This window comes from Lithobates pipiens, unplaced genomic scaffold (assembly GCF_037356315.1).
Source record: "Lithobates pipiens isolate NorthernLeopardFrog02 unplaced genomic scaffold, aLitPip1_a1.2 Scaffold_22, whole genome shotgun sequence".
Classification (NCBI taxonomy): domain Eukaryota; kingdom Metazoa; phylum Chordata; class Amphibia; order Anura; family Ranidae; genus Lithobates; species Lithobates pipiens.
This window is the reverse complement of record NW_027507784.1, coordinates 165,247,038-165,272,618: the sequence shown is the minus strand read 5'-3', so window position 1 is coordinate 165,272,618 and position 25,581 is coordinate 165,247,038. Positions and strand designations below refer to the sequence as shown.

The 25,581-nt window shown below is 40.5% G+C and overlaps 1 protein-coding gene across 10 annotated transcripts in view; it reads right to left on the bottom strand.

The window, feature by feature from the left end:
• RAPH1 (Ras association (RalGDS/AF-6) and pleckstrin homology domains 1) overlaps nucleotides 1-25,581 on the bottom strand; it is a 257,631-nt gene that overhangs the window by 80,965 nt on the left and 151,085 nt on the right. For 8 of the 10 annotated variants that reach the window (XM_077448539.1, XM_077448530.1, XM_077448532.1 and 5 more), the window contains one exon: nucleotides 3,700-3,816. The exons of the other annotated variants lie outside the window; for them this stretch is intronic. In XM_077448539.1, the coding sequence (XP_077304665.1) occupies nucleotides 3,700-3,816 (117 nt within the window). The remainder of the gene's footprint in view (nucleotides 1-3,699; nucleotides 3,817-25,581) is intronic. 10 annotated transcript variants of the gene reach the window in all.

The following is a 25,581-nucleotide window of genomic DNA, read 5'->3' as shown; positions in this document are numbered from 1 at the left end:
ACATATATATATACACATATATATATACACATATATATATATACACATATATATATATACACATATATATATATACACATATATATATATATATATATATATATATATATATATATATATATATATATATATATATATATATACACACACACACACACACACACACACACATACATACATACACACACCATATCTCACAAAAGTGAGTACACCCCTGACATTTTTGTAAATATTTTATTATATCTTTTCATGTGACAACACTGAAGAAATGACACTTTGCTACAATGTAAAGTAGTGAGTAGTGTGCAGCTTGTGTAACAGTGCAAATGTGCTGTCCCCTCAAAATAACTCAACACACAGACATTGATTTCTAAACCACTGGCAAAAAAATGAATATATTCCTAAGTGAATATTTCCAAATTGGGCCCAATTAGCCATTTTCCCTCCCGGGTGTCATCTAACTTATTAGTGTTACAAGTGTGAATGGGGAGCAGGTGTGTTAAATTTGGTGTTAATCTCTCTCAAACTGGTCACACGCAAGTTCAACATGGCACCTCATGGCAAAAAACTCTGAGGATCTGAAAAAAAGAATTGTTGCTCTAAATAAAGATGGCCTAGGCTATTAGATAATTGTCAGGACCCCGAAACAGAGCTGCAGCACAGTGGCCAAGACCATACAGTGGTTTAACAATACAGGTTCCACTCAGAACAGGCCTCGCCATGGAGGACCAAAGTAGTTGAGTACATGTGTTCAGCGTCATATCCAGAGGTTGTTTTTAGGAAATGGACACATAAGTGCTACCAGCATTGCTGCAGAGGTTGAAGGGTGGGGGGTCAGCCTCTCAGTGCTCAGACCATACACCGCACACTGCATCAAATTAGTCTGCATGGCTGTCATCCCAGAAGGAAGCCTCTTCTAGAGATGATGCACAAGAAAGCCCACAAACAGTTTGCTGAAGACAAGCAGACTAAGAAGATGGATTACTGGAACCATCTGATGAGACTAAGATAAACTTATTTGGTTCAGATGGTTTCAAGCGTGTGGCGGCAACCAGGTGAGGAGTACAAAGACAAGTCAAGCATGGTGGTGGGAGTGCCATGGTCTGGGGCTGCATGAGCGCTGCCGACACTAGGGAGATAAAGTTCATTGAGGGAACCATGAATGCCAACATGTACTGTGACATACTGAAGCAGAGCATGATCCCCTCCCTTCAGAGACTGGCTTGCAGGGCAGTATTCCAATATGATAACAACCTCAAACATACCTCCAAGACGACCACTGCCTTGCTAAAGAAGCTGAGGGTAAAGGTGATGAACTGGCTAAGATAGCTCCAGAACTAAACCCCATTGAGCATCTGTGGGACATCATTCAAACAGAAGGTCTTTAACATCCACCAGCTTCATCATGTTGTCATGGAGGAGAGGAAGAGGACTCCAGTGGCAACCTGTGAAGCTCAGGAGAACTCCATGCCCAAGAGGGTTAAGGTAGTGCAGGAAAATAATGGTGGCCACACAAAATATTGACTCTTTGGGCCCAATTTGGACATTGTCACTTAGGGGTGTACTCACTTTTGACAATAATGGCGGTGTGTTGAGTTATTTTGAGGGTACAGCAAATTTACACTGTTATACAAGCTGTACACTCACTAATTTACATTGTAGCAAAGTGTAATTTCTTCAGTGATGTCACATGAAAAGATAATAATATATTTATATATATATATATATATATATATATATATATATATATATATATATATATATATATATATATATATATATATACACACACACACACACACACACAATATATATATATTTTGGCATACAGCACCAAACACATTAGTTCTATGTAAGGTTGTGTATCACTTTACCTGCAGGCTGCTACATTTTCTAAAAATCCTTCTCACCACCAGACTCTCTACTGAGTACATGTCTCCTAGTGCTGTGAGTGTTAACTGCAGCCACTTCACCTGAGAATGTTAGGATCTTCCCCACCCATTCACAGAATGTGATGCATTGTGGGAGTGTAGTAATAGGAGTTTTGAATGGCAGAGAGGGCAGATGGGGGCGGGCGAATGATGCAACTTTTTTCAGAAGCAGTAGCTGCAGTTAACCTACTCAGTACTGGAAAAAAAAAGAACTAATGCTGATATTAAACAAAGCACTTATTGCTGTAAATTCCAATTACTCCACAGTGTCTGCAGCTACAGAATGTAAGTTCTTGTTTTAAGGTATATTTACTGCTTTTAAAGAATATGTAAATATTTGAATGCCAATAGCCTGATCACAGTTCTATTTCAAAGTTTTTAAGGCCTGCACAAAGAATACTCTCTAAACCAACATAATGGGACCATTGTAGGCTACCTAAATACACAATTATTGATTAAAAAATATAATTTTTTTTATACAAGACTATAAAAACAAGTGCGGCTGAAGTATAGAAGATAGCACATATAAGCAACGGCAGTGCAATAGGCCAATAGATGGTCTTAAAGCAGCAAAGAGGTTACAGATGCGTTTCTAAGTCACCTTCTTCCTTAGCGGTGCCATATGTTACTTACACAGAATGAACTATAATTATACTTTTATATGTACTATATAGCAGGATAGCCCAGGCTCATGAATGACATAGTCATTCATTGTCGGTGACATTGCCATTCCACTACATATAAATTACACATTTAAAACACACATAAAAATACAAATGTATATTTATTTTTTGCTAGTTTCATTCGATTCTGAGCCTGGGCTATCCTGCTCCTTCCCCAGTGTTGGGAAGGTGTTTGGACTGAGAGGTCCTCCCATGCCCCTCTCTGTCAGACCACCGTAGCGGTGCTAATCTGTTTTCAAAGCCTTTATTAAGTGGCTGTAAATGTATACAGTTTTTGCATATAGGTTAGTATTGACCTGATTATATGACATTTTATAGGTTTCTTATATGTCATATGAAGAATTGCTAATAATTAAATATATATCAGTTTCAGGACATTTTATTCTCTTTTGTGATGTATTGAGATTAATCCTATGCATTTATTTATAGTTAATTCTGTATAAGTAACATATGGCACCTCTGAGGAAGAAGGTGACTTCAAAACACATCAGTGACTTCTTCGCTGCTTCAAGATCATCTATTGGCATATTGTACAGCCATTGATTATATGTGCCATCTACTATACTTCAGTCGCGCTTTTCTTTATATTCTTGTATAATAAAATGGTATTTTGTTTATCAATAATTGTCATTGTGTATTTAGGTAGCACACTGTAGTCCCCCTTATGTTGGTTTAAATTGTATTTTTGTGCTATATTCCAGGGATGGTGGCTACACCTTAGCACCATATTCTGGTATTTCTAACACCGGTCTGGAGCACCAGTACCTGTCAGATCATCTTTTATGCCTAAATCTGCTGGATATAGCTCAATCTGATGTTCAATTAGTCTGTGAAAGAAGTTAAACGTTCATGATATACCCAAATTAAGCCTGTGGACATAACCTAAAATACTCTGGGGAATACCAAAAATATGTATGAAACATCATAGTAGATTTAGCTACAGGAAGGACAGCAAGCACAGCAGATTCTCCCTTGGTGATATGCCATTCACAGTTGCCTAGCTGTGTTTGAAACAAAAAAGGTTGTAAGCTGGTTACAGTCTACACTAAGCTAAAGGAGCCATGCAGATAAATCCTTCAACTTACAGAGCCTGCTTCCGACTCCTCTTTTGTGAAGTCAAGATGACGTCTGGCTTGAAAATGTCTTCCCAGGGTAACATGCTGAGAAATTGAGACATGGCATGTAGGGGAGATATGGGTGCACTGACACAGAATGGTGGGGGAGTGAATAGAAGGGAATCATGCAAGAATGAAAATAAAAACCAGAAAAAAAAAGAAAATAAGGACAATATAAATACAAAGGCTTTATTAGTTTGCCATGCAGAGAATACAAGCAACAATGTGTTGTACATAAAAAGACAGAAAACCGGTAGAACCTAAATCACAAAAACAGATATAGTTTTAGTAAGGGTAGCAGACAAAAAAAACACACTAAAGTTTAGAAGCCATAGCAAAGTGGAATAATACCCATTTCATGTATTGAAAACATCCCTCCTAATTTTGATTGTTTGGGCCTACACTATAGTAGAGAAAGTCAAGCATCAAAAACTTAATATAAACTTTATATAGCAGTGACAGTAATTCCACATCATAGGTCTCTGGCTGAATCCCAGCACGCTCTGTTGGCCAGAGAGCATAGAAGGATAGCCAAGGGGCCAGAAGGGTTTGCTGGAACTTTTGGTTCCACAGACACAGGAGATCCAGTAGCAATGCTCTGAATAAATTATTTTAGGATTGAAAAATTTGGCCAAACATTTTGCAGTCGGATAGTACAAATCACTTAAAGTGGTTCTAAAGGTAGAAAATGTGTTACTCTAAAGCAGTGATTCTCAATCAGGGTTCTCCGGAACACTAGGGTTCCTCCAGAGGTTGCTAGGGGTTCCTTCAGAATTGTGCAATTTCTGCCTCTCAAACAAGTTCCCAATGACGACATTGATTTTTTTAACTATCTGTACGGAGGTAATTCTTCCCAATGACCACAAGTATAAGGACCACTCTTTCCATTGACCATCGCACTAATGTATCATGAGTTGTAGATTTCTAATTTTTAGCAGGGGTTCCCTGAGACCAGAGAACTATTTCAAGGGTTCCTCCGTGTTCAAAAGGTTGAGAAAGGCTGCTCTAAAGCATTCTCTGCATTAATGTAAAAAAAAAAAACTTCCAATGTCTGTGCCTCCTTCCCTTCTTCCTAAACACCGTCTCTGATAGCAGCCCCAGTCGACTCTCTTCATGCATTCATTGGTTCCTGTGGTCATTGGCTCCTGCCAGTCAAATCCTGTGAGAAGGGAGCAGGGGCAGGGCCAGGCTACACTGGTCTGTGTCCTTCTGGACACACACAGCCTAGTCTTTGGAGTGCAGCCGCATGGCATGGGGCACTCAGAGAAGAGGAGGAGCGGACAGAACTAGCGTGGAATCCCAGAAAAGGATGGGGGCCACTTTGTGGACGTCATCATTGCACAGACCAGTTAAGTGTAATATGTTTGTTATTTTAATAACAAAAAAAAATTACAATCATTCTAACCTATTTTGACTAACACAATCCTAAAACTTACATCTAAGCAGATCTAACAGCTCCAGAATATTAACTCTGCCATTTACCATGCACTACAATGATCATTTGTTTCTGGCATTCTTTTACAATCTTTTACATATAACTACTATCCAATTGTATCCTTTTTCAATGCTGTAGTAAGACAAGCATATGTAAAAGGCATCTTGCAATCAAAAATGAGAAAACTGGGTCTTAAGAAAAGATTAAATACTTTAAAACTCAATCAGCACATACAAAAAAAAAAAATAAAAATTCTCTAAAAATATATCCAAGTGAATAAAATTGAATATAGTTGCTGCTTATCACTAAAATGTGTTCTCACTCACTTCAAACTCAAAATAAACCATATATTATATATATAATGCAGCGCAACTACCAAAAAAATCATTAGTGAATTTGTGTAAACAGTTATAACAATTATGTATCCAAAAAACAATTACTAATCAAAAATATAAACAGCGACAGTGGGTCCAAAAAGATTCTGTATTAAAGAGCAAATAATTCCATCAACAGTTCATTGTATTAATATTAGTTTAAATAAAAATTGAAGAAATGTGATCTTCCACCTCTGTGTTAGAGGACTAAAACAGTGCCCATAAAACCATCCTCCACCAGTGATTAGATTGCAGCTCACCTTATACTTAGACCCCTGTTTTACCAGTGGGTCCAAGTAAGCCGCCCCCCAATGGGGGTAAAATCAGGTGTGTGCTCCACTCTTAATCTCCAACACTCCAACTCCTTTAAAATGATGCATACTTTGGTTCAGCAGTATATGTAAATAAATAAAAGCCATCTAGTACTTTCTGTAAACGTTTTAATGTCAAAGAAACTACAGACAAAACACTCACATAGAAGGCACCAAGCCGTGCCGGCGTGTGAAAAATATAGCCTAATCCCAGCGTTATTGGACACGAGTAGCATGGTCTGCAGGATGATTAACCGAGGGTCTGGCTCCTATTCCCAAACGCGCATTGTCCTGGGCTTGGAATTCATCAGACTGATGAAGTCCACACCCAGGACAAAACTTGTAGCATGTCGGCAATTTTAATGTGAAAATTAACACAATGAACTGTTGATGGAATTATTTGCTCTTAATTACGGAATGTTTTTGGACTCACTTTCACTGTTATATTTATGATGAGTAATTATTGTTTTTTGGATACATAATTGTTATAGAAGTTATTTACACATATTCATTAATGATTTTGTTAGTTTGTTGCTAGTTGCACTGCACTATATATAAATGGTTTAAAGAAAAGATTGTTAGACAGTAACTTTGTCATGAGAAAACATGTTGCTTATGATAGGGATTCTTGAAAAAAAAATTCTGCTAATGGGCAATAAAGGGCATGTGTAATGTTTTGGATGTTTAAAAAAAAGATCAGTTCAATATAAATAATGTTACCAATGTGTGCGGTTTTCCAAAACCCTGTGTCCAAATATTTATGGACCTAACTGTATGTAAATTATATATGTTATATATATATATATATATATATATATATATATATATATATATATATATATATATATATATATATATATAAATTATTTAATTTATATATTTATAATTTATATTTTTTAAGGAATTTACCAAATCATATTTCAAGCTATAGTTATATAATGGATATGGGCTGAAAGTGGGTATGTACATCCAAATCAGAGGAAGGGTTTAGGAATTAAATTTTCTTAATAGCCATCCCCCCTTTTTTCAAAGGACCAAAAGTAATTTGACAGTTGAATCAAAAGCGGTTTCATGGCCAGGTGTGTGCCACTCCTTTGTTATTTCTTCATCAATTAAGCAGGTAAAAGGTCTGCAGTTGATACCAAGTGTATTTGCATTTGGATTCTATTGCTGTGAACCTACATCATGCGTTCAAAGGAGCTGTCCATGTAAGTAGAACAGGCCATTGGAAGGCTTCAAAAACAAAAACAAATCCATCAGATATAGCAGTAACATTAGGAGTGGCCAAACAGTTTGGTCCATTCTGAGGAAAGAACGCACTGGTGAGCTCAGCAACATAAAAAGGCATGAACAGCCACAGAAAACAGTGGTGGATGAGGGCAGGATTCTCTGCATGGTGAAGAAAAAATTCACAACATCCAGACACACGTGAAGGACACTCTCCAGGAGGTGGGCGTATCATTGTCAGTCTACAATCAAGAGAAGACTTCATGCGAGCAAATATAGAAGGTTCACCACATGGTGCAAACGAGTCATAAGTCTGAAGACTAGAAAAGCCAAAAACATCTAAAAAAAAAGAAAAAAAAAGAAAACAGACCAGTTCTGGAAAAGCATTCTTTGGATGGATGAAACCAAGATTAATCTGTACCAGAATGGTGGGAAGAAAAATACGTTTGGAGAAGGCTTGGAACCGCTCATGAGCCAAAGCACACCACATTATCTGTAAAACATGATGGAGGCAGTGTGATGGCATGGGCATGCATGGCTTCCAGTGGCACTGGGTCATTGGTGTTTATTGATGATGTGACAGAAGACAGAAGCAGCCGAATGTTTAGAGATATACTGTAAGCTTAGATTCAGCCAAATTCAGCAGTCGATTGGACGGTGCTTCACAGTACAGATGGACAATGATCCAAAACACACTGCAAAAGCAACCCAGGAACTTTTGAAAAAAAAGTTGGATATTCTGCAATCACCTGATTTCAACCCAACTGAGCATGCATTTCACTTGCTGGAGGCTAAACTAAAGGCAAAATTGTTGCCATCTTGGCCTCTGATCTGCAACTGCCATGGTGCTGCACATGTGATCAGTTATGACACCAGCTATTTGATGGTTTGACAGTTTGGTTGAGAGCACAATCTTTTGTGACAGCATTCCCAGCATGCCAGGAATGTAACTTTTTTGGAACTGTTAAAATTGATGGGTTTAGTTCCGCTTTAAGGCATCATGAAAAAAAGGAAGATGAGACAGACATTTCTCTTATATAATCGATCACAAGAAGATTTTATGAGCCCCACCGAAGTTACGATTTGGATCCATCTCAGAGAAGCAGGCCTCCAGGAGTGTTATAGAAGTCTAATTACATCATTGCAAAAGGATCACTTGATTGTTTTAATAAATGTTTAAGTGTTAAAAATCATCTGTTGCCATGGTTACTAGTAACTGCTCGGGGAACAGGGGGAATATCCACTTTAAGTTAGTGGACTCTGTATGTTAATTAAATGACATCTATGTTTCTGTCTTAGGCACCTAATAATGTGTGCTGATGTAACTGCCCCCTCCCCTCGTTAATCAGTGAAAGAATTTTATTGTAGTTCCAATTTAATGCTGCAAATTGTAATTTTATTTAAATGTTTCCACATTAAGAGCAGTCCTTGCATATGCAATGATGGCTAGTGTCTGCACATACCAGGGGGCTACAGTGTGTTGGCCTGGCAAATGCAAGGCAGCGTGAAGTGAAATGTGCTCTGCATGACAACAATTTAGGATTCATTTGTTTACTAATTATGGTCAAACTGGACCTCCAAAAAAGCTGTCCTTCTTAAACAGGCTTTTCAGGAATTATTTCTAGGTTGTTTTTCAATACTTTTGCACTGGATCAAATTTTGTACATTTGCATATTAGAAAGAGTAGAGATATTTCACGGATGTTCTCAGACTCAAGCTGGCCGGCTTTTGTTAAAGGAGCCAGGTTTTAATTGTCAGCCAAACAACATTTGCAGCCAATCAGCCACAGGCACTGCTGGGTTATTCCCACAAGCAGTGCTAGTGACAGTCAGAATACAATCGCCCGCTAGCAGGGAAATCGAAATAGAATCCTGTTAGCACTTACGTGTTAAGATTTTAAAGTTTGTTGCAGTTGCATATTGAGTATGCGTTTGCGTGCAAAGTGAATGTGAATGGGAGTGACTTTGTAATTAACAATCAGCTTCTGCACTTGCAGGGCTCTAATGAGGAAAGTTTCAGGGTCTGAATCTGCTTAGATATTATTTCCCTTCTGGAGTATTTCACCAAAAAGAAGGATAACAAAAATGACTTGTATCAAAATCAGTAAGCCAAACACTCGAGCAGGAAATTACATTTCTGGGGGGCGTTCCGTACATCATCTGTGTACAGAACGCGTCCAGGTAGCCATATTGCATTTTACAGAAAATTACAGCACTGCAGTTTGAAAAGGAAAGGGAACTTGTAAGGTGACTTGTGCAGCAATTGTATGGTCTTTATTAATTGTTTTTTCTGCTTTTTCCCACAAAAGTGAAGTTAACCTTTAAAGAATATGCATTTCTCTATACAAGTGAAGAAAAATGATATTGGTGCATAACGTGGTGATAGCCACCAACATTCTCTAACTCGTAGCCCTGGTTCACACTGATGCAGTGCGGAAAGCGCAGTGAATCCTGTGCCTTTCACACACCTCATCACAATGTGTTCTGCTATCTGCTGCGGGTGTCAATTAAATGTTAATGACGCCCCAAAGGCAGGTCACAAATGCTGTGTATTTACCTGAACCAAGTTGCATGGGTATAAAACACCCGTGTGGTACGATTCCAGTGTGGCTAGATGTAGCTGCGATGCAATTTAAGTCATCAAAAATGAATGAGCTCAAAATCTCACTGCACATAATTGCGTGCGATTTCCACAGGAATGTGCGATTCACATGCGTCTCCCAGAACGAATCTAGGCTGAAGTGGTTTATGCATCAAAATGTAAGATACCATTATTTAACCGAGCCCCCCTATGTAAAAAACGTCACGCAAAAAGGAAATTAGAAGAAATTTTACTTTCCTCACACCCCACATTCTGGCATCCTCACCTTTTATTATAGTTTTTCCAAGCATTTTTACATGGGGGGCATATGCTGTACCAACTAGCCATACCTTATATTTTAATGTAAAGTCCACTTAAAAAGTAATACTGTAACTACAGGGTCAAAAAAAGGAAAGTAGAGCCAATGCACCAGTGTAACACTGCCCCTGGCCCTTGGAAGTGTTCAGCATTTCTAAACCTGTAAATTCCTGCTAGGCCCATCACATGCAGTGGCTCCTCCCACTGGCCTGCCTGGCAGAGGTGCAGCTGCTTCTATTTGAATTCAGTTGAATACTTGCGGTATCAGATCATCAATTTCAGATACCGTCTGCCAGAAAATCAAGTATATCACCTCTTCTTTATACAGGTGTTGCTTTTCACTGTTTTGAGCCTCCAGTGCAAGACTTGACGAATTTGGTTTGAATCTAGGAGCCAGCTAGGACCCAGTATTTTTTTTTTAATGACTTGCCTACTGGACACCTTCACCCTCTTTCCTGCCCAGGCCAAATTTTCAGCTGTCACACTTTGAATAGGAATTGCGCAGTCATGCAAAATTGTACCCAAATTAAATTTTTATCATTTTTTTTTAGACAGTTTTCTTTTGGTGGTATTTAATCACCACCGGGTTTTTGATGTTTCGATAAACAAACGAAAAAAGACCCAACGTTTTTCAAAAAAAACCCACCCAAAAAATTAATAAACTCTTTATGACATGTGTCAGTTTGGACAAGACTATTACATATGTAACAAACTTATATTAATAAAAAGCAGGCTCACCTAACCTAATGCCATTAACCTTAATTTATTTCTTTTTACCCTACAAACATTCATATGGTTTCTATTACTTTAATTATCAAAGGGTTTTACAACACTGACAGGAAGCTCATTAAGAAAATAAAAGGAAACTTCAGACCTTTACCACAGTTCCCTGTGAGGGATTCTAAGAAACATTTTTTCCAAGAATTACCCCATACAAAGATGATGTAATCAGTCAATAGAGACCACTGCTCTAGCTCTAGAGAAACCTATCAAAGTTTCAAAGCATGAAGGAAAGGAAAGTGAGTCCCACAATGAGCAACAAAATACAAAAGATTCCTAAACACATAGGATTCATCATATTCAAGTGGTAAAATTAAATATTCAATAAATGTTATTCAGATTAAAAAGCAATAACATTTTTATTAATCTGAATTAAGTAACTGACAAAAGTAATTTATTTTAGTTGCAGGTACACCGCTTTTGTTCCAGAAAGGTTCAGTCCCATCTACAACATGGTGCTGGGCTTTGGTGCCTATTACAAAGCATAAATAAAGCATCATTCTCTCTTTATTAGCTAGTTGCTGTGAATGACTGCAAGCACTCAGATATGAGGAAATTTCAGCTGGTGCAACTTAGGGCACACTGAATCGAATGACAATGGAAACAATGCTTCCAATGTGGCACATTAAAATCAGTGCTGCGGAGCTGTGATAGGACTTTGGGGAAGGGTTTTGTGCTACTTTGTGAAGCAGTTTGATTTTGTGGTCCATAGTCTTCAATCAAAATGCATCTGCGTGCATTTTTTTATGTGATTCTGTGTTTGATTTGTGATGATTATTAGGAGCTGGCACGCATTGACTTTCTAATGACCAGCAACTCATCCCTGCTATGAGCAGCAGGAATGACTCATGAGTTGGTAAGAAGTCAGCACCCCCACCCCCCAAATCAGTCTGGTTCCTGATGTATGTAAACCCATCAGCTGCAGCTTGTCACTTGCTACATCACATGTCACCAGATGCGGTTTGTCACTTGCCACTGTCACCTGCCACCAGATGCGTATTGACACCTGCCATGTCTCTTGCCATCAGATGCAACTCGTCACTTGTCATGTCACCTGCCACGTCACTTTCCACAAGATGCAGATTGGCACTTGCTACATCACCTGCCACCAGATGCAGCTTGTCACTTACCATGTCAATTGCTGCGTCGTCTGCCACCAGATGCGGATGGTCACTTGCCACGTCGCCTGCCATCATGTTGATTGGCACTTGCCACGTCACCAGATGTGGATTTTCAGTTGCCACCTCCCCTGCCACCAGATTCAGTTTGCCATGTCGCCTGCCACCAGATGCAGCTTGTCACCTGCCACCAGATGTGGATTTTCAGTTGCCACCAGATGCAGCTGGTCACTTGCCATGTTACCTGCCACCAGATGTGGATGGTCACTTGCCATGTCACTTGTCGCAACGCCTTCCACCATAGGTTGATGGTCACTTTCCACATCATCTGAAACCAGATGCAGCTTGTCACATGCCCCATCGCCTGCTACAGATGCACTTGCCAATGACTGTGTCCCAGAGTGGGGGCGGGCAGTGAGAGATGATGTCATCTCTCTGCTACCCAGGGCTGCACAGTGAGGGCGGAACTGCGGTGATGCAGGGTGGGTGGTGAGAGAGGTCATCTCTCTGCTTGCTTTCCTGCTTCCCGTTTACTGGCCTACCTGCCCACTCACCCGCTTTAAGTTTTAAGTTACATTTTCACTAATTAAATACATTTTCATTTTATAAAAAATATTTCTATAGGGTGTTCCCTTGACACAGTTTGTGCAGAGTGTTCAGCTCTTTAAAAAGATAGCGAACCATTAGGCGATAGCCCACCCACTCCCTGCACTTTTGAATAGAGAGGGGAAGGATTAGAACCCTCATCAGGTTTTGTTATTGGGGGCTCCATTAGGGAGGTTTGACCTTAGTCATTGCCCTGGGGAAAACCTTTTCATCAGGCAGAACATAAAATAAACTATCCAAAAACAGTAAAATGTTAGTGGTTAGTGAGGTCAGCTATCAGATGGGCCAGTAGAAAAATTGACAAGGAAGGAACAGACAGGCAGCGACCTGTTTGATTGCTTTTGGTGCTGCTCAAATTAGAGGTGAAGGCATATCCCTGTGTCCCAACACATGGGGTGCAGTCTTGTCCTAATACCAATCCAGGGGGTTAGTAAATGTAAAGAGGAAGGATTCACTGTTACTCCCGACCAGCCCAGGTGAATAAACAATAAAGAGCGGCCTGAGCCTACAAGTCTCCACCAAACCACACACTCTGATGCATTTTAGAGACCCTATGACTCAGCCCTGGTGGCAGGGTGAAAAGCATCAGGGTGTGTGGTTTGGTGGAGACATAGGCTGAGGCTGCTCTTTATCGTTAACTTACTTGGGTTGGTCGTGCGTAGCGGCGACCCTTTCCTCATTAGGCCTCATGCACACTGCTGCTCCTAAACTCGCATTTAGGAGCTTTTGGCATTTTTCTGCAAAAGTCTGGCCAATTAAGTAAATAAATGCCAAAACACCAAACACTGCTAAACTGGTTTAGCCACTTAACAACCGCCCATTGCCGATTAAATGCTTCAGGGCGGTTGTTTAACTCTGAGAGGCCGTTAATTAACGGCCTCCCAGAATTCTGCTCTCGCGCGCCCCCTGGGGCACGCACATGAGAGCATCCGTGACCGCTGGGTCCAGTGGACCCGGCGCATCACGAATCACGGTAAACGGCCGCTCATCGCGGCCGTTTACCAAGTGATCGCTCCGTCAAATGACGGAGTGATCACTTGTAAACAAACCGGCGTCATGTTATGACGCCGGTTCCTCCCTCCCCCTCTCTGTACCGATCGGTACAGTGGAGGGGGAAGAGATCGGTGTCAGCAGCGATGTGAGCTGCATCTGCAGTGCCCACATCGCTGCTCAGCGAAAATTAACCCCTCAATTCCCTGCCATTACTCTGCAATACCCCGCAACACCCCGCAACACCCCGCAACACCCTGCAACACCCTGCAACACCCTGCAACACCCTGCAACACCCTGCAACACTCCGCAACACTCCGCAACACTCTGCAATACCCTGCAACACTCTGCAATACCCTGCAACACTCTGCAATACCCTGCAACACTCTGCAATACCCTGCAACACTCTGCAATACCCTGCAACACTCTGCAATACCCTGCAACACTCTGCAATACCCTGCAACACTCTGCAATACCCTGCAACACCCGCCAATACCCTGCAATGCTCTGCAACGCAATACTCTGCAACGCCATACTCTGAGATACCCAGCCATACTCTGAGATACCCAGCCATAGTCGGTGATACCCTGCAATACCCAGCCATAGACATCCCCCCCCCCCCCCCGCCGCCCTCCGGTGCTTCTACCGAATCGCTAATACGATCAAAGCCAGAATCTTTTTTTTTTTGTTCAGGCTTCCCAGCTTAGAGGTGAGATGTGGGGTCTTATTGACCCCACATCTCACTGTAAAGAGGACATGTCATGCCATATTCCTATTACAAGGGATGTTTACATTCCTTGTAATAGGAATAAAAGTGATCAAAAAAATTATTTTTGGGGAAAAAAATGTCAAACTAAAATAAATAAAGTAAAATGAACAATAATTTTTTTTTTTTTTAAAGCGCCCCTGTCCCCATGTGCTCGCATGCAGAAGCGAACGCATACGTAAGTCCCGCCCACATATGAAAACGGTGTTCAAACCACACATGTGAGGTATCGCTGCGAACGTTAGAGCAAGAGCAATAATTCTAGCCCTAGACCTCCTCTGTAACTCAAAACATATAACCAGTAAAAAAAAAAAAAAATCGTCGCCTATGGGGATTTTTAAGTAGCGACGTTTGGCGCCATTCAACGAGCCTGTGCAATTTTGAAGAGTGACATATTCGGTATCTATTTACTCAGCGTAACTTCATCTTTCACATTATGCAAAAATTGGGCTAACTTTACTGTGTTTTTTTTTTTTTAAGCACAAAACAGTTTTTTTTCCAAAAAAAAGCATTCGAAAAATTACTGCGCAAATACCGTGCGAGATAAAAAGTTGCAAAGACCACCATTGTATTCTCCAGGGTGTTTGCTAAAAAAAAAATATATAATGTTTTGGAGTTCTATGTAATTTTCTAGCAAATAAATGATGGTTTTTACATGTAGGAGAGAAATGTCAGAATTGTCCTGGGTGCTCTAGAACGCCTGATGGCGCTCCCCTGCATGTTGGGCCTCTGTATGTGGCCACACTGTGTAAAAGTCTCACACATGTGGTATCGCCATACTCGGGAGTAATAGCAGAATGTGTTTTTGGGGTGTAATTTGTGGTATGCATATGCTGTGTGTGAGAAATAAACTGATAATATGACAATTTTGTGAGAAAAAAAAAAAAGTAAAAAAAAATCTTGATTTTGCAAAGAATTGTGGGAAAAAATGACAACTTCAAAAAACTCATCATGTCTCTTACTAAATACCTTGGAATGTCTTCTTTCCAAAAAGGGGTCATTTGGGGGGTATTTGTACTTTTCTGGCATGTTAGGGTCTCAAGAATTGAAATAGGCCGTCAGTACTTCAGGTGTGATCAATTTTCAGATATTGGCACCATAGCTTGTGGACTCTAACTTTCACAAAGACCAAATAATATCCACCAATTTGTACTTATTTTTACCAAAGATATGTAGTAGTATAAATTTTGGCCAAAATTTATGAAGAAAAAATTACTAATCTGCTAAATTTTATAACAGAAACGAAGAAAAATTCATTTTTTTCACAGAATTTTCGGTCTTTTTTCTTTTATAGCACAAAAAATAAAAAAACTGAGAGGTGATTAAATACCCCCAAAAGAAAGCTCTATTTGTGTGAAAAAAAGGACAAAAATTTCATATAGGTCCAGTGTTGCATGACTGAGTAATTGTCATTCAAAATGCGAGAGCACCGAGAGCTGAAAATTGGTCTGGTTATTAAGGGTGTTTAAGTGCCCAGTGGTCAAGTGGTTAAAAAAATTCAGCTTAAGTGAGCTTCTACCACTTATTATATTAGATTTTTACCAATTATGATCAGGGTTCTGTGGAACCATCTAAAACTAAAAAAAACATCAAGGATGGTCTATAAATGAACCATGGTTGGGAGTTGGCTGAGAGATACAGCCATTTACCATGAAAAACGTTGTTGCAGGGATTCATACAAATCTTTGCAAATTTTCTATGGCGGTGTATGTTGTTAATGCCCATCAGTGCAAATCACTGGCATACCATGCTCACAAGCAGGTGCCTTGGATAACGTGATTAGCTATTGAACCCAGAGATTCTGTAGCTAGGTTAAAATGTAGCAAAAAAAAAAAAAAAAGTCAAAAAGGAGTCATTGCCACACAGACCTTTTATTGTCCTCAGATGTTTTCTTCCTAGCCAAAAGCACACTAAGTAGAGCGATTCTGTAGCTGCTAAAGATCACTACCACAAATATGCTTGGGACATGGCCCTCGGCACTCTGTTTTGAATGTGCTGCCAATGTGTTCCTATACAAAGCCTGTAGAGAAGTGTTACTAATGGTCTTTAGAGAAATATAATAGCTAAGTAATTGAACATGTACCATTGAAGAAAAACCTGACTAAGTCCACCTTGCTGCTCCTATGAATCAAATGTCATAGCCCTGAAACTTGTATAATTGCTGGAGCAAATTTTTGTAAAATATATCTTTTACTTTAATCCAACTGTATCCAGTGATGGCAAAAGCCGATAACCTTCGTTTTGACAAGAGACACCAATGCTCAGTGAGTGATTGTGAAATTGCATAATATGGCTCTGTAGTGCCAAACCCCAGTTATGCACAAGATCATAAAAACAGGCACATACTGTTTTAGTGAGGCTAATGACCCTCTATTATGCAAGGTTTTCCAGCTGATATGCAGAAGGAAGTAAATCAAAATTACAGATGCTAGATATAAGGAATTTTTGTCTGATCTTGGTTAACTCCAGTCCAGTTAATTCCTCCCAGCAAGCAATCTATCAGTATCTGCTCCTGTGACATTCCTGTCATTTCTACTGCACATTCATTAACGGTTTGCAAACAGCTGTAGAAAGAGAGAACACATGTGGGACTTGATGAGACTTTATTCTTTCCACCCCACTATAATTCTATGGCAAAAGAAAAGGCCACCCTATGCCACTCCTCCAAATATAGGAGGCTACTGCCGCAGTCAAAATTCTTCAGAATGGCCCTGCATACAAGAAGCTTTTTAAAAACATGTTGGTTTCCAGGTTTCTTCCTTGGTTTTCAGAAATACAGTGCCAGATAAAGTATCCCTTGAAATGTTCCACATTTTGTAATTTTACAACCAAAACCATACAATTTATTTTTATTGGGATTTTATGTGATAGACCAACACAAAATGGCACATAATTGTGAAGTGGAAAGATAATGATAAATGGTTTTCAATTTTTTTTACAAATAAATATTTGAAAAGTGTGGCGTGCATTTGTATTCAGCCCCCTTTACACTGATAACCCTAACTAAAATGTTGGAACCAATTGCCTTCACAGGTCACCTAATTAGTAAATAGAGTCCATCTGTTTGCAATTTAATCTCAGTATAAATACAGATGTTCTGGGAAGCCCTCCGAGGTTTGTTAGAGAACCTTAAGCTGGCCATACACCTATAGATTATCTGCAGATTTTCTATGGTTAGATGGAAAAAGTGCAACAGATTTCTCCATGTTCGTTAAACTGTGTGGATGGAGGAATCTCTCACTTTTTCCATCTAACTATAAAAAAATCTGCAGATAATCTATAGGTGTATGGCCAGCTTTAGTGAACAAACAACATCATGAAGGCCAAGAAACACATCAGACAGGCCAGGGATAAAGTTGTGGAGAGGTTTAAAAAAAATATCCCAAACTTTGAACATTTCAAGAAGCACTGTTCAATCCATCATGCAAAAATGAAAAGTATGGCACAACTGCAAACCTACCAAGACATGGCCGTCCACCTAAACTGACAGGCCAGGCAAGGAGAACATTAATCAGAGAAGCAGTCAAGAGGTAACTCTAGTGGAGCTGCAGAGATCCACAGATCAGGTGGTAGAATCTGTCCATAAGACAACTATTAATCCTGCACTCCACAAATCTGGCCTTTATGGAAGAGTGGCAAGAAGAAAGCCATTGTTGAAAGAAAGCCATAAGAAGTCCCGTTTGCAGTTTGTTAGAAGCCACATGGGGACAGAGGAAACACAAGGAAGGTGCTCTGGTAAGATGAGACCAAAATTTAACTTTTTGGCCTAAAAGCAAAACACTATGTTTGATGGAAAAATAACACTGCACATCACCCTGGACACCCCATCCCTGCCGTGAAACATGGTGGTGGCTTCATGTTGTCTGGATGCTTTTCTTCGGCAGGGACAGGGAAGCTGCTCAGAGCTGATGGGAAGATGGATGGAGCCAAATACAGGGCAATCTTATAAGAAAGCCTGTTAGAATCTGCAAAAGACTTGAGACTGGGGCAGAGATTCACCTTCCAGCAAAACAACGACCCTAAATATACAGCCAGAGCTACAATGGATTAGTTTAGATCAAAGCATATCAGCTGTGTTAGAATGGCCCAGTCAAAGTCCAGACCTAAATCCACCCGAGAATCAGGGACGTGCAGTCAGCGGAGGCAGGTGAGCCATAAAAAAACAACAACTGAGATTCAAGGGCTTTAGCTCAGTGGCCTGTGGTCATAAGTGCTACCCCACCACTAGTACAAATTTGGAACTCCTATGACCTATGGTTCTAGAGATATGGGGCTCCTTGCTCAGCTTGTCAGAAACTAAATACAGAGCGCCTACTTTAAATACAAGCTGACACACTCTGTTTGCAGCAGACAGAGGATGAGCTCACAGTGCCTCTCACTTCTTGTCAGAGGCACTGAGCTCAATACACAGCAAGTCTTGGACCAATGGTAAAGTACCATTGTTCCAAGCTGTCCAATAAAAATGGGGCATGTGTCTAAAGGACAAATGCTCCCTTCCAGCCCAGCCCTCTAAACTACAAAGACAAAAATGTTTATGTGCATAAGATTTACCCACAATCCCATGTTTTTCTCACACAGTTAAGAGGGCGAATGAGAATCTACTGCCTGCTGAAAAGGTACTGTTATATTCAAGTTAAATCATATATTTATATGCTACATGTTATAACATAATTTATTATTTACCCATTTACTGTGAAATTACTGGTTGGAACTTCAATATTTGTCCATTAAGCCACCTGCTCGAGAACAGATTTTGAAAATATAGTACTATAGTATATAGTAATTACCTTAAAAATAATATATAATAATTATTTGTATATGACTTGGTAATGGTAATTTACCCCTTGCCATCCAAGCCAATTCTGACACTTCTCTCTTACTCAGAACCCCCAAGCATTTTATATATTGTTTTAGCAGACACCCTATGGAATTAAATGGCGGTCATTACAACTTTTTATGTCACACGGTATTTGCGGGGGGAAAAAGTGTTGATGTGAAAGATGTTATGCCAAGTAAACAGATACCCAACATGTCACACTTTAACCACGGACAGACCCTCCCGCTGTCATTTTACGGCAGCTCTTTGAAGTGGAATATCGTTATTATGGCAGCAGCTAGCCAGCGGTGGAGGCGATCGGGTCCTTTCCCCTGCTTGGCATGGAGCCGAGTGAGGGGAAGATGACCCCCACCCGACTCTATTCCATTGCAGGGTGGAAGCAACTTAAAAAAACGTCACTTTCATCCATAGCTCTTAAAAGGAACATTTTTTTTATTGCAATTTAGTGTAAATATGAAATCTGAGGTAGTTTTGACCCCAGATTTCAATTTAAGAGGTCATGTTATGCTTTTTTTTCTATTACAAGGGATGTTTACATTCCTTGTACTAGGAATAAAAGCATACATTTTTTTTTTCAAAAGAACAGTGTAAAAATAAAAAGTAAAATAAACATTTTTTTAACCCGCCCCATCCCAACGAGCTTGCATGCAGAACCAAACGCATGTGAAAACGGTCTTCAAACCACACATGTGAGGTATCACCGTGATCGTTATAGCAAGAGCAATAATTCTAGCCCTAGACCTGCTCTAACTCAAAGCATGCAACCTGTAGATTTTTTAAGATGATACCTATGGAGATTTTTAAGGGTAAACGTTTGTCGCCATTCCACGAGCCGTCGCAATTTTGAAGTGTAACGTGTTGGGTATTAATTTACTCGGCGTAACATTATCTTTCACAATATAAAAAAAAAAAACTGGGCTAACTTTACTGTTATCTTATTTTTTAATTCAAAAAAAGTATTTATTCCAAAAAAAGTGTGATTGTAAGACCGCTGCGCAAATACGGTGTGACAAAGTATTGCAACGACCGCCATTTTCAATAAGGTGTTAGAAAAAATATATATATAACGTTTGGGGGTTCCAAGTTATTTTCTAGCAAAAAAAAAGTTTTACTTGTAAAAAACAAGTTTGAAAAATAAGCCTGGTCCTTAAAGTGGATGTAAACCGAAATTTTTTATTTTTATTTTTTGTCTGGCACAATATATGGGATGGGATGAGTATGGGATTTCAGATAAGCTGTGCCCAGTCTTGTCACAAACAGCTGCTAATCCAGCTCTGAGCAATCCTCATATCTTTTTTCAGTGAAATAAAATGGACAAACTGTGAAATCTTTGTCCGTTCTTCCCCCTTGCTGTGATTGACAGAATATTTACATATCGCGTGCACTAGCCTAAGACATGCATTATTTTTTAATTCCCACCCCCACTCCTTTCTTCAGCAGCTCTGCAAGGCTGCAAGGCTGTTGGCTGTTCCACACTTCAGCATGATTTGGCATTCTGAAGTCATGTGGGGACTTTTCTGGGTTTTGACTGGATGTTAATGATCATAACAGAAGTTCAGTGTAAGAAATACACAGGAGAAAATGCATGTTGATAAGGGTAGTGTATAGGTGGGCGGGGAGTCTACTGACATCACGACTCCAACCACCGAGCCCTGGAAAACAGACCTACGCACAAAATCTGCATTTTTTCGGGTCTCATAGCAGACAGAGGGGAGACATTTGACAGATAAGTATACATGCAAGAGGCATGTATATCCTTCTAGATAACCAATATTGCAGTAGTTTAGAAAGTATGAGAGTGGGTTTACACCCACTTTAAGTGGTTAAAAATGCACGGGTGGGGGGGGGGGGGGGTTAATACAAATGCACACCACACTTTTCGCATATTTATTTGTAAAATATTTTGAAAACCATTCATCATTTTCCTTCCACTTCACAATGCCTTTCCTGCCACTTTGTGTTGGTCTATCACAGTGATTCTCAACCAGGGTTCCTCCAGAGGTTGCTAGGGGTTCCTTCAGCATTGGGCCATTTCTGCCTCTCGGGATAAGTTCCCACCGACACCATTGATTTTTTTTAGCTATATGTAAGGAGGTTATTCTTCCCAATGACCACAAGTGTAAGGATCATTCTTCCCGCTGACCATCACACTAATGTATCATGAGTTGTAGATTTCACATTTTTAGCAGGAGTATGAATACGTTTTCAAGGCACTGTATATTTATCATCTGTTTTTTTTTTTTTTTTATATTTATCAGATGCCAGTTATGAACCATGGGGAGCCTTGCCAAACAAAGTGTTCAGATGTGGTATTTGAGCATTTCCTTTCAAAGAGTAAAACCTCAACACTGGACACTTATTCTAGCTTCTGAACCTTCGTGATACTCAGCTGAAGAGTATGTGTTATAACATGAACCCAAAGAACACAGAGGGAGGGAGGGAGGGGGGAGAGAGAGAACAGTGACGGCCCATCTATTAGAGGAGCACAGGCGCTGCCCCCCCACCCCTATCCATGTGTCCGTCCCCTGATCTACATACAGGGCTCTGGACTGTGAATTCCGGGGGGGGGGGGGGGGGATGAATTACGTGATTAGAGCCAGGTAGCTCTAATAGGCTTCAAAAAGGGTGGGCTCGGGGTGCAGAGCAAAGGAGAGGGGAGATGCCGTGCTGGAGGAGAGGACACAGGAGCCTCTGCCAGCAGCCCGCCACCTAGATGGGGTAAGTGCCGGACCGACCGGCAGACAGCGAGCGGGGGAAGTACCCCCTCCCCAAAAAAAAAAAACAGCAGCCATCACTGGTTAACAATATCCAAGAATATCACTACACATACCTTACACTTCTCTATACCAGGGCTCGACAAAACCCGGGCGCCCGGTCGCATTTGCGACTAGAATTCCAGACCTGGCGCCTGGGGCAGCACAGCTGGGGGTATGCTGTCTCCGTGGCCCCCCCCGGCGCGATCGCGTCGGGCCGCGCCGCCGCCGGCCGGTAATTTAGCCCCCGGCTTTGAGGCCTTCTACGATCCTATGGTTCCTTTTGTAATCTGGCGCCCTCTTGTGGTGGCCGTTGGAATTACAACCAGCAATGCTAATGGATGTAATGCTAATTTTCCCTGTCTGCCAGCCTATCTTTCTTCCCTTTACTCAGAACCCCTAAAAATTATATATATATTTTATTCTAACACCCTAGAGAATAAAATGGTGGTCGTTGCAATACTGTTTGTCACACCGTATTTGCACAGCGGACTTACAAGCGCACTTTTTTGGGGAAAATGTATTTAATAAAAAAAAAAAAAATAAGACAGTAAAGTTAGCCCAATTTTTTTTAATATTGTGAAAGATAATGTTGCGTCGAGTAAATCGATACCAAACATGTCATGCTTCAAAATTGCGCCCGCTCATCGAATGGCGACAAACTTTTACCCTTTAAAATCTCCATAGGCGACATTTAAAAAATTCTACAGGTTGCACTTTTTAAGTTACAGAGGAGGTCTGGGGCTAGAATTATTGCTCTCACTCTACCGATCGCAGCGATACCTCACATGTGTGGTTTGAACACCGCTTTCATATATGCGTTCGCTTCTGCACGCAAGCTTGGCGGGACAGGGCGCGTTTAAAATATTTTTTTTTTATTTTAACTTTTATTTTTATTTTTTTCACTGTTCTTTAAAAAAAAAAAAAAAAAAAAATGTGTGTCACTTTTGTTCCTATTACAAGGAATGTAAAAATCCCTTGTAATAGAAAAAAGCATGACAGGTCCTCTTGTATATGAGATCTGGGGTCAGAGAGACCTCACATCTCATATTTACACTAAAATGCAATTTAAAAAAAAAAATTGTCATTTGAAAAAAAAAAAAAAAAAATGTCCCTCTAAGAGCTATGGGGGGCAATGACTTGGAGACAGGTGGGGGGCTTGGGGCTATCTTCCCCTCACTTGTCTCCATGTCAGGCCAGGGACAGGTCCGGATCGCCATCACGGACCCGGCTCCTAACTTTTTTAGCTGGCTCCTAGATTCCAAGCAAATTTGTCAACCCCTGCTCTATACTATTTAGAGCCTAAAACATTACAATACAGTCAAGACTCTGTCATTTTGGGAAGGGGCTTCTAGTCAATCACTAATTGGATCAGTTAAAATTATACTGCAACTCCCCAAGGAAACCTGTGCTAAGGTATTTTCTTCCATGTCAAGGCTAAAAAAGAAGAAAAAAATCCTCTCTGGGCAAAAAAAAAACATCTTTTATTGTGACCCACACTTCTCCTCTTTGAGAAATGATCATACTTTCATCATGGTTCAAGAAAAGTAAAGTATACCACAATACAATACATCTCCCAAAATCCCAAACATGTTTTTAAACTGCTTTTGAGAACAAGACTTCCTTAAAGGCGAAGTTGGCATTTTACTACTAAATGCACATCTTTTTACTGGTCATAAAATGTGTTTTTTTATTTTATTTTTAGTCAGCAGCCTGTAAGGCATTGCACCTGCGATCAGCAGATCGTGTGCAATGCCTGAATCCTGCAGACCCTCAGTCAGCTGTCTGCCCATACCTATGACATGGGCAGGCACTTACTGAACGGCAGGAGGAATCAATGAACTACTAGAGTGCAAACCTGTGCCATTGCAGTTCATTGGGACAAGCCACTGGCCAACGGTAGATGTAGTGGATTCATTAACAGAACTCTGTAAATGAATGACACAGCCGTGTGGGCAGAGCCTTGCTATTTTTACATTCTGACAGTGGGTGCGGGAAGCAAATCCCCCACACCCTGTCAGTGTGATCCGATGAGCGGAAGTTCCACTTTAGGGTGGAGCCCCGCTTTAAACTGTATATAGTAGGGACGGAAAGCATTCAGACCCCCTTCAATTTTTCACTCTGTTATATTGCAGCCATTTTCTAAAATCATTTAAGTTAATTTTTTTCCTCATCAATGTGCACACAGCATCCCATATTGACAGAAAAATGCAGAATTGTTGACATTTTTGCAGATTTATTAAAAAAAGAAAAAATGAAATATCACATGGTCCTAAGTATTCAGACCCTTTGCTCAGCATTTAGTAGAAGCACCCGTTTGATCCAATACAGCCAAGCCATGAGTCTTTTTGGGATGCAACAAGTTTTTCACACCTGGATTTGGGGATCCTCTGCCATTCCTCTTTACAGATCCTTTCCAGTTCTGTCAGGTTGGATGGTAAACGTTGGTGGACAGCCATATTGGGTTTAAGTCAGGGCTCTGGCTGGGCCATTCAAGAACAGTCCTTAGTTATTTTAGCTGTGTGCTTAGGGTCATTGTCTTGTTGGAAGGTAAACCTTCAGCCCAGTCTGAGGTCCTGAGCACTCTGGAGAAGGTTTTTGTCCAGGATATCCTTGTACTTGGCCGCATTCATCTTTCCTTCGATTGCAATCAGTTGTCCTGTCCCTGCAGCTGAAAAACACCCCCACAGCATGATGTTGCCACCACCATGCTTCACTGTTGGGACTGTATTGGACAGGTGATGAGCAGTGCCTGGTTTTCTCCACACATACAGCTTAGAATTAAGGCCAAAAAGTTTTATCTTGGTCTCAAGAGACCAGAGAATCTTATTTCTCACCATCTTGGAGTCCTTCAAGTGTTTTTAGCAAAACTACATGCTGGCTTTTATGTGTATTGCACTGAGGAGAGGCTTCCGTCAGGCCACTCTGCCATAAAGCACCGACTGGTGGAGGGCAGCAGTGATAGTTGACTTTCTACAACTTTCTCCCATCTCCCGACTGCATCTCTGGAGCTCAGCCTCAGTGAACATCGGGTTCTTCTTTACCTCTCTCACCAAGGCTCTTCTCCCCCGATAGCTCAGTTTGGCCAGATGGCTAGCTCTGGGAAGGGTTCTGGTCATCCTAAATGTCTTCCATTTAAGGATTATGGAGGCCACTGTGCTCTTAGGAATCTTTTTTTTTTTTATTTAATTAATCTTTATTGAAAATATATGCATTTAGAATATACATACAAATAACATGCTTTTCCAGTTATAAAATTTTTTTTGCATACCAGCAGGGAGTAACAACTTATCCTTTAAAACAAAAAGAGATACATTACATAGTATCAAAGACATTACCGTGACTGGCGCACTAATTATCCCTAGTGGTCTACAAAACTAACCCCTGCCCCCCCCCCCCAACCCTATGCTTCGAACACATGCTGTTAGGTCCAATCAAATCTACTCTACAAGCCAAACCAGTGGCGAAAAGGCAAGGAGGCTCAGATACAATAGTAAGAATCTTCCAATAGCCTCCCGAGCCCCACCAGGCCCGGCCTAGGTAAAATACAACCTAGGTCTCATCCTACGGTATCTCATCTAGAGGGTAGCCGATATCACGCAGCCATGGATTCCAAAGCGACTTGAATTTTTTGAGATTATTTTGTCTAATGTACATTGCCCGTTCACACCAGATCGTGGAGTTTATAGCGTTTGTCCATGCACTCAATACTGGAGGAATTTTTGCTTGCCAGTTCAGCGCAATCAGGCGTCTAGCC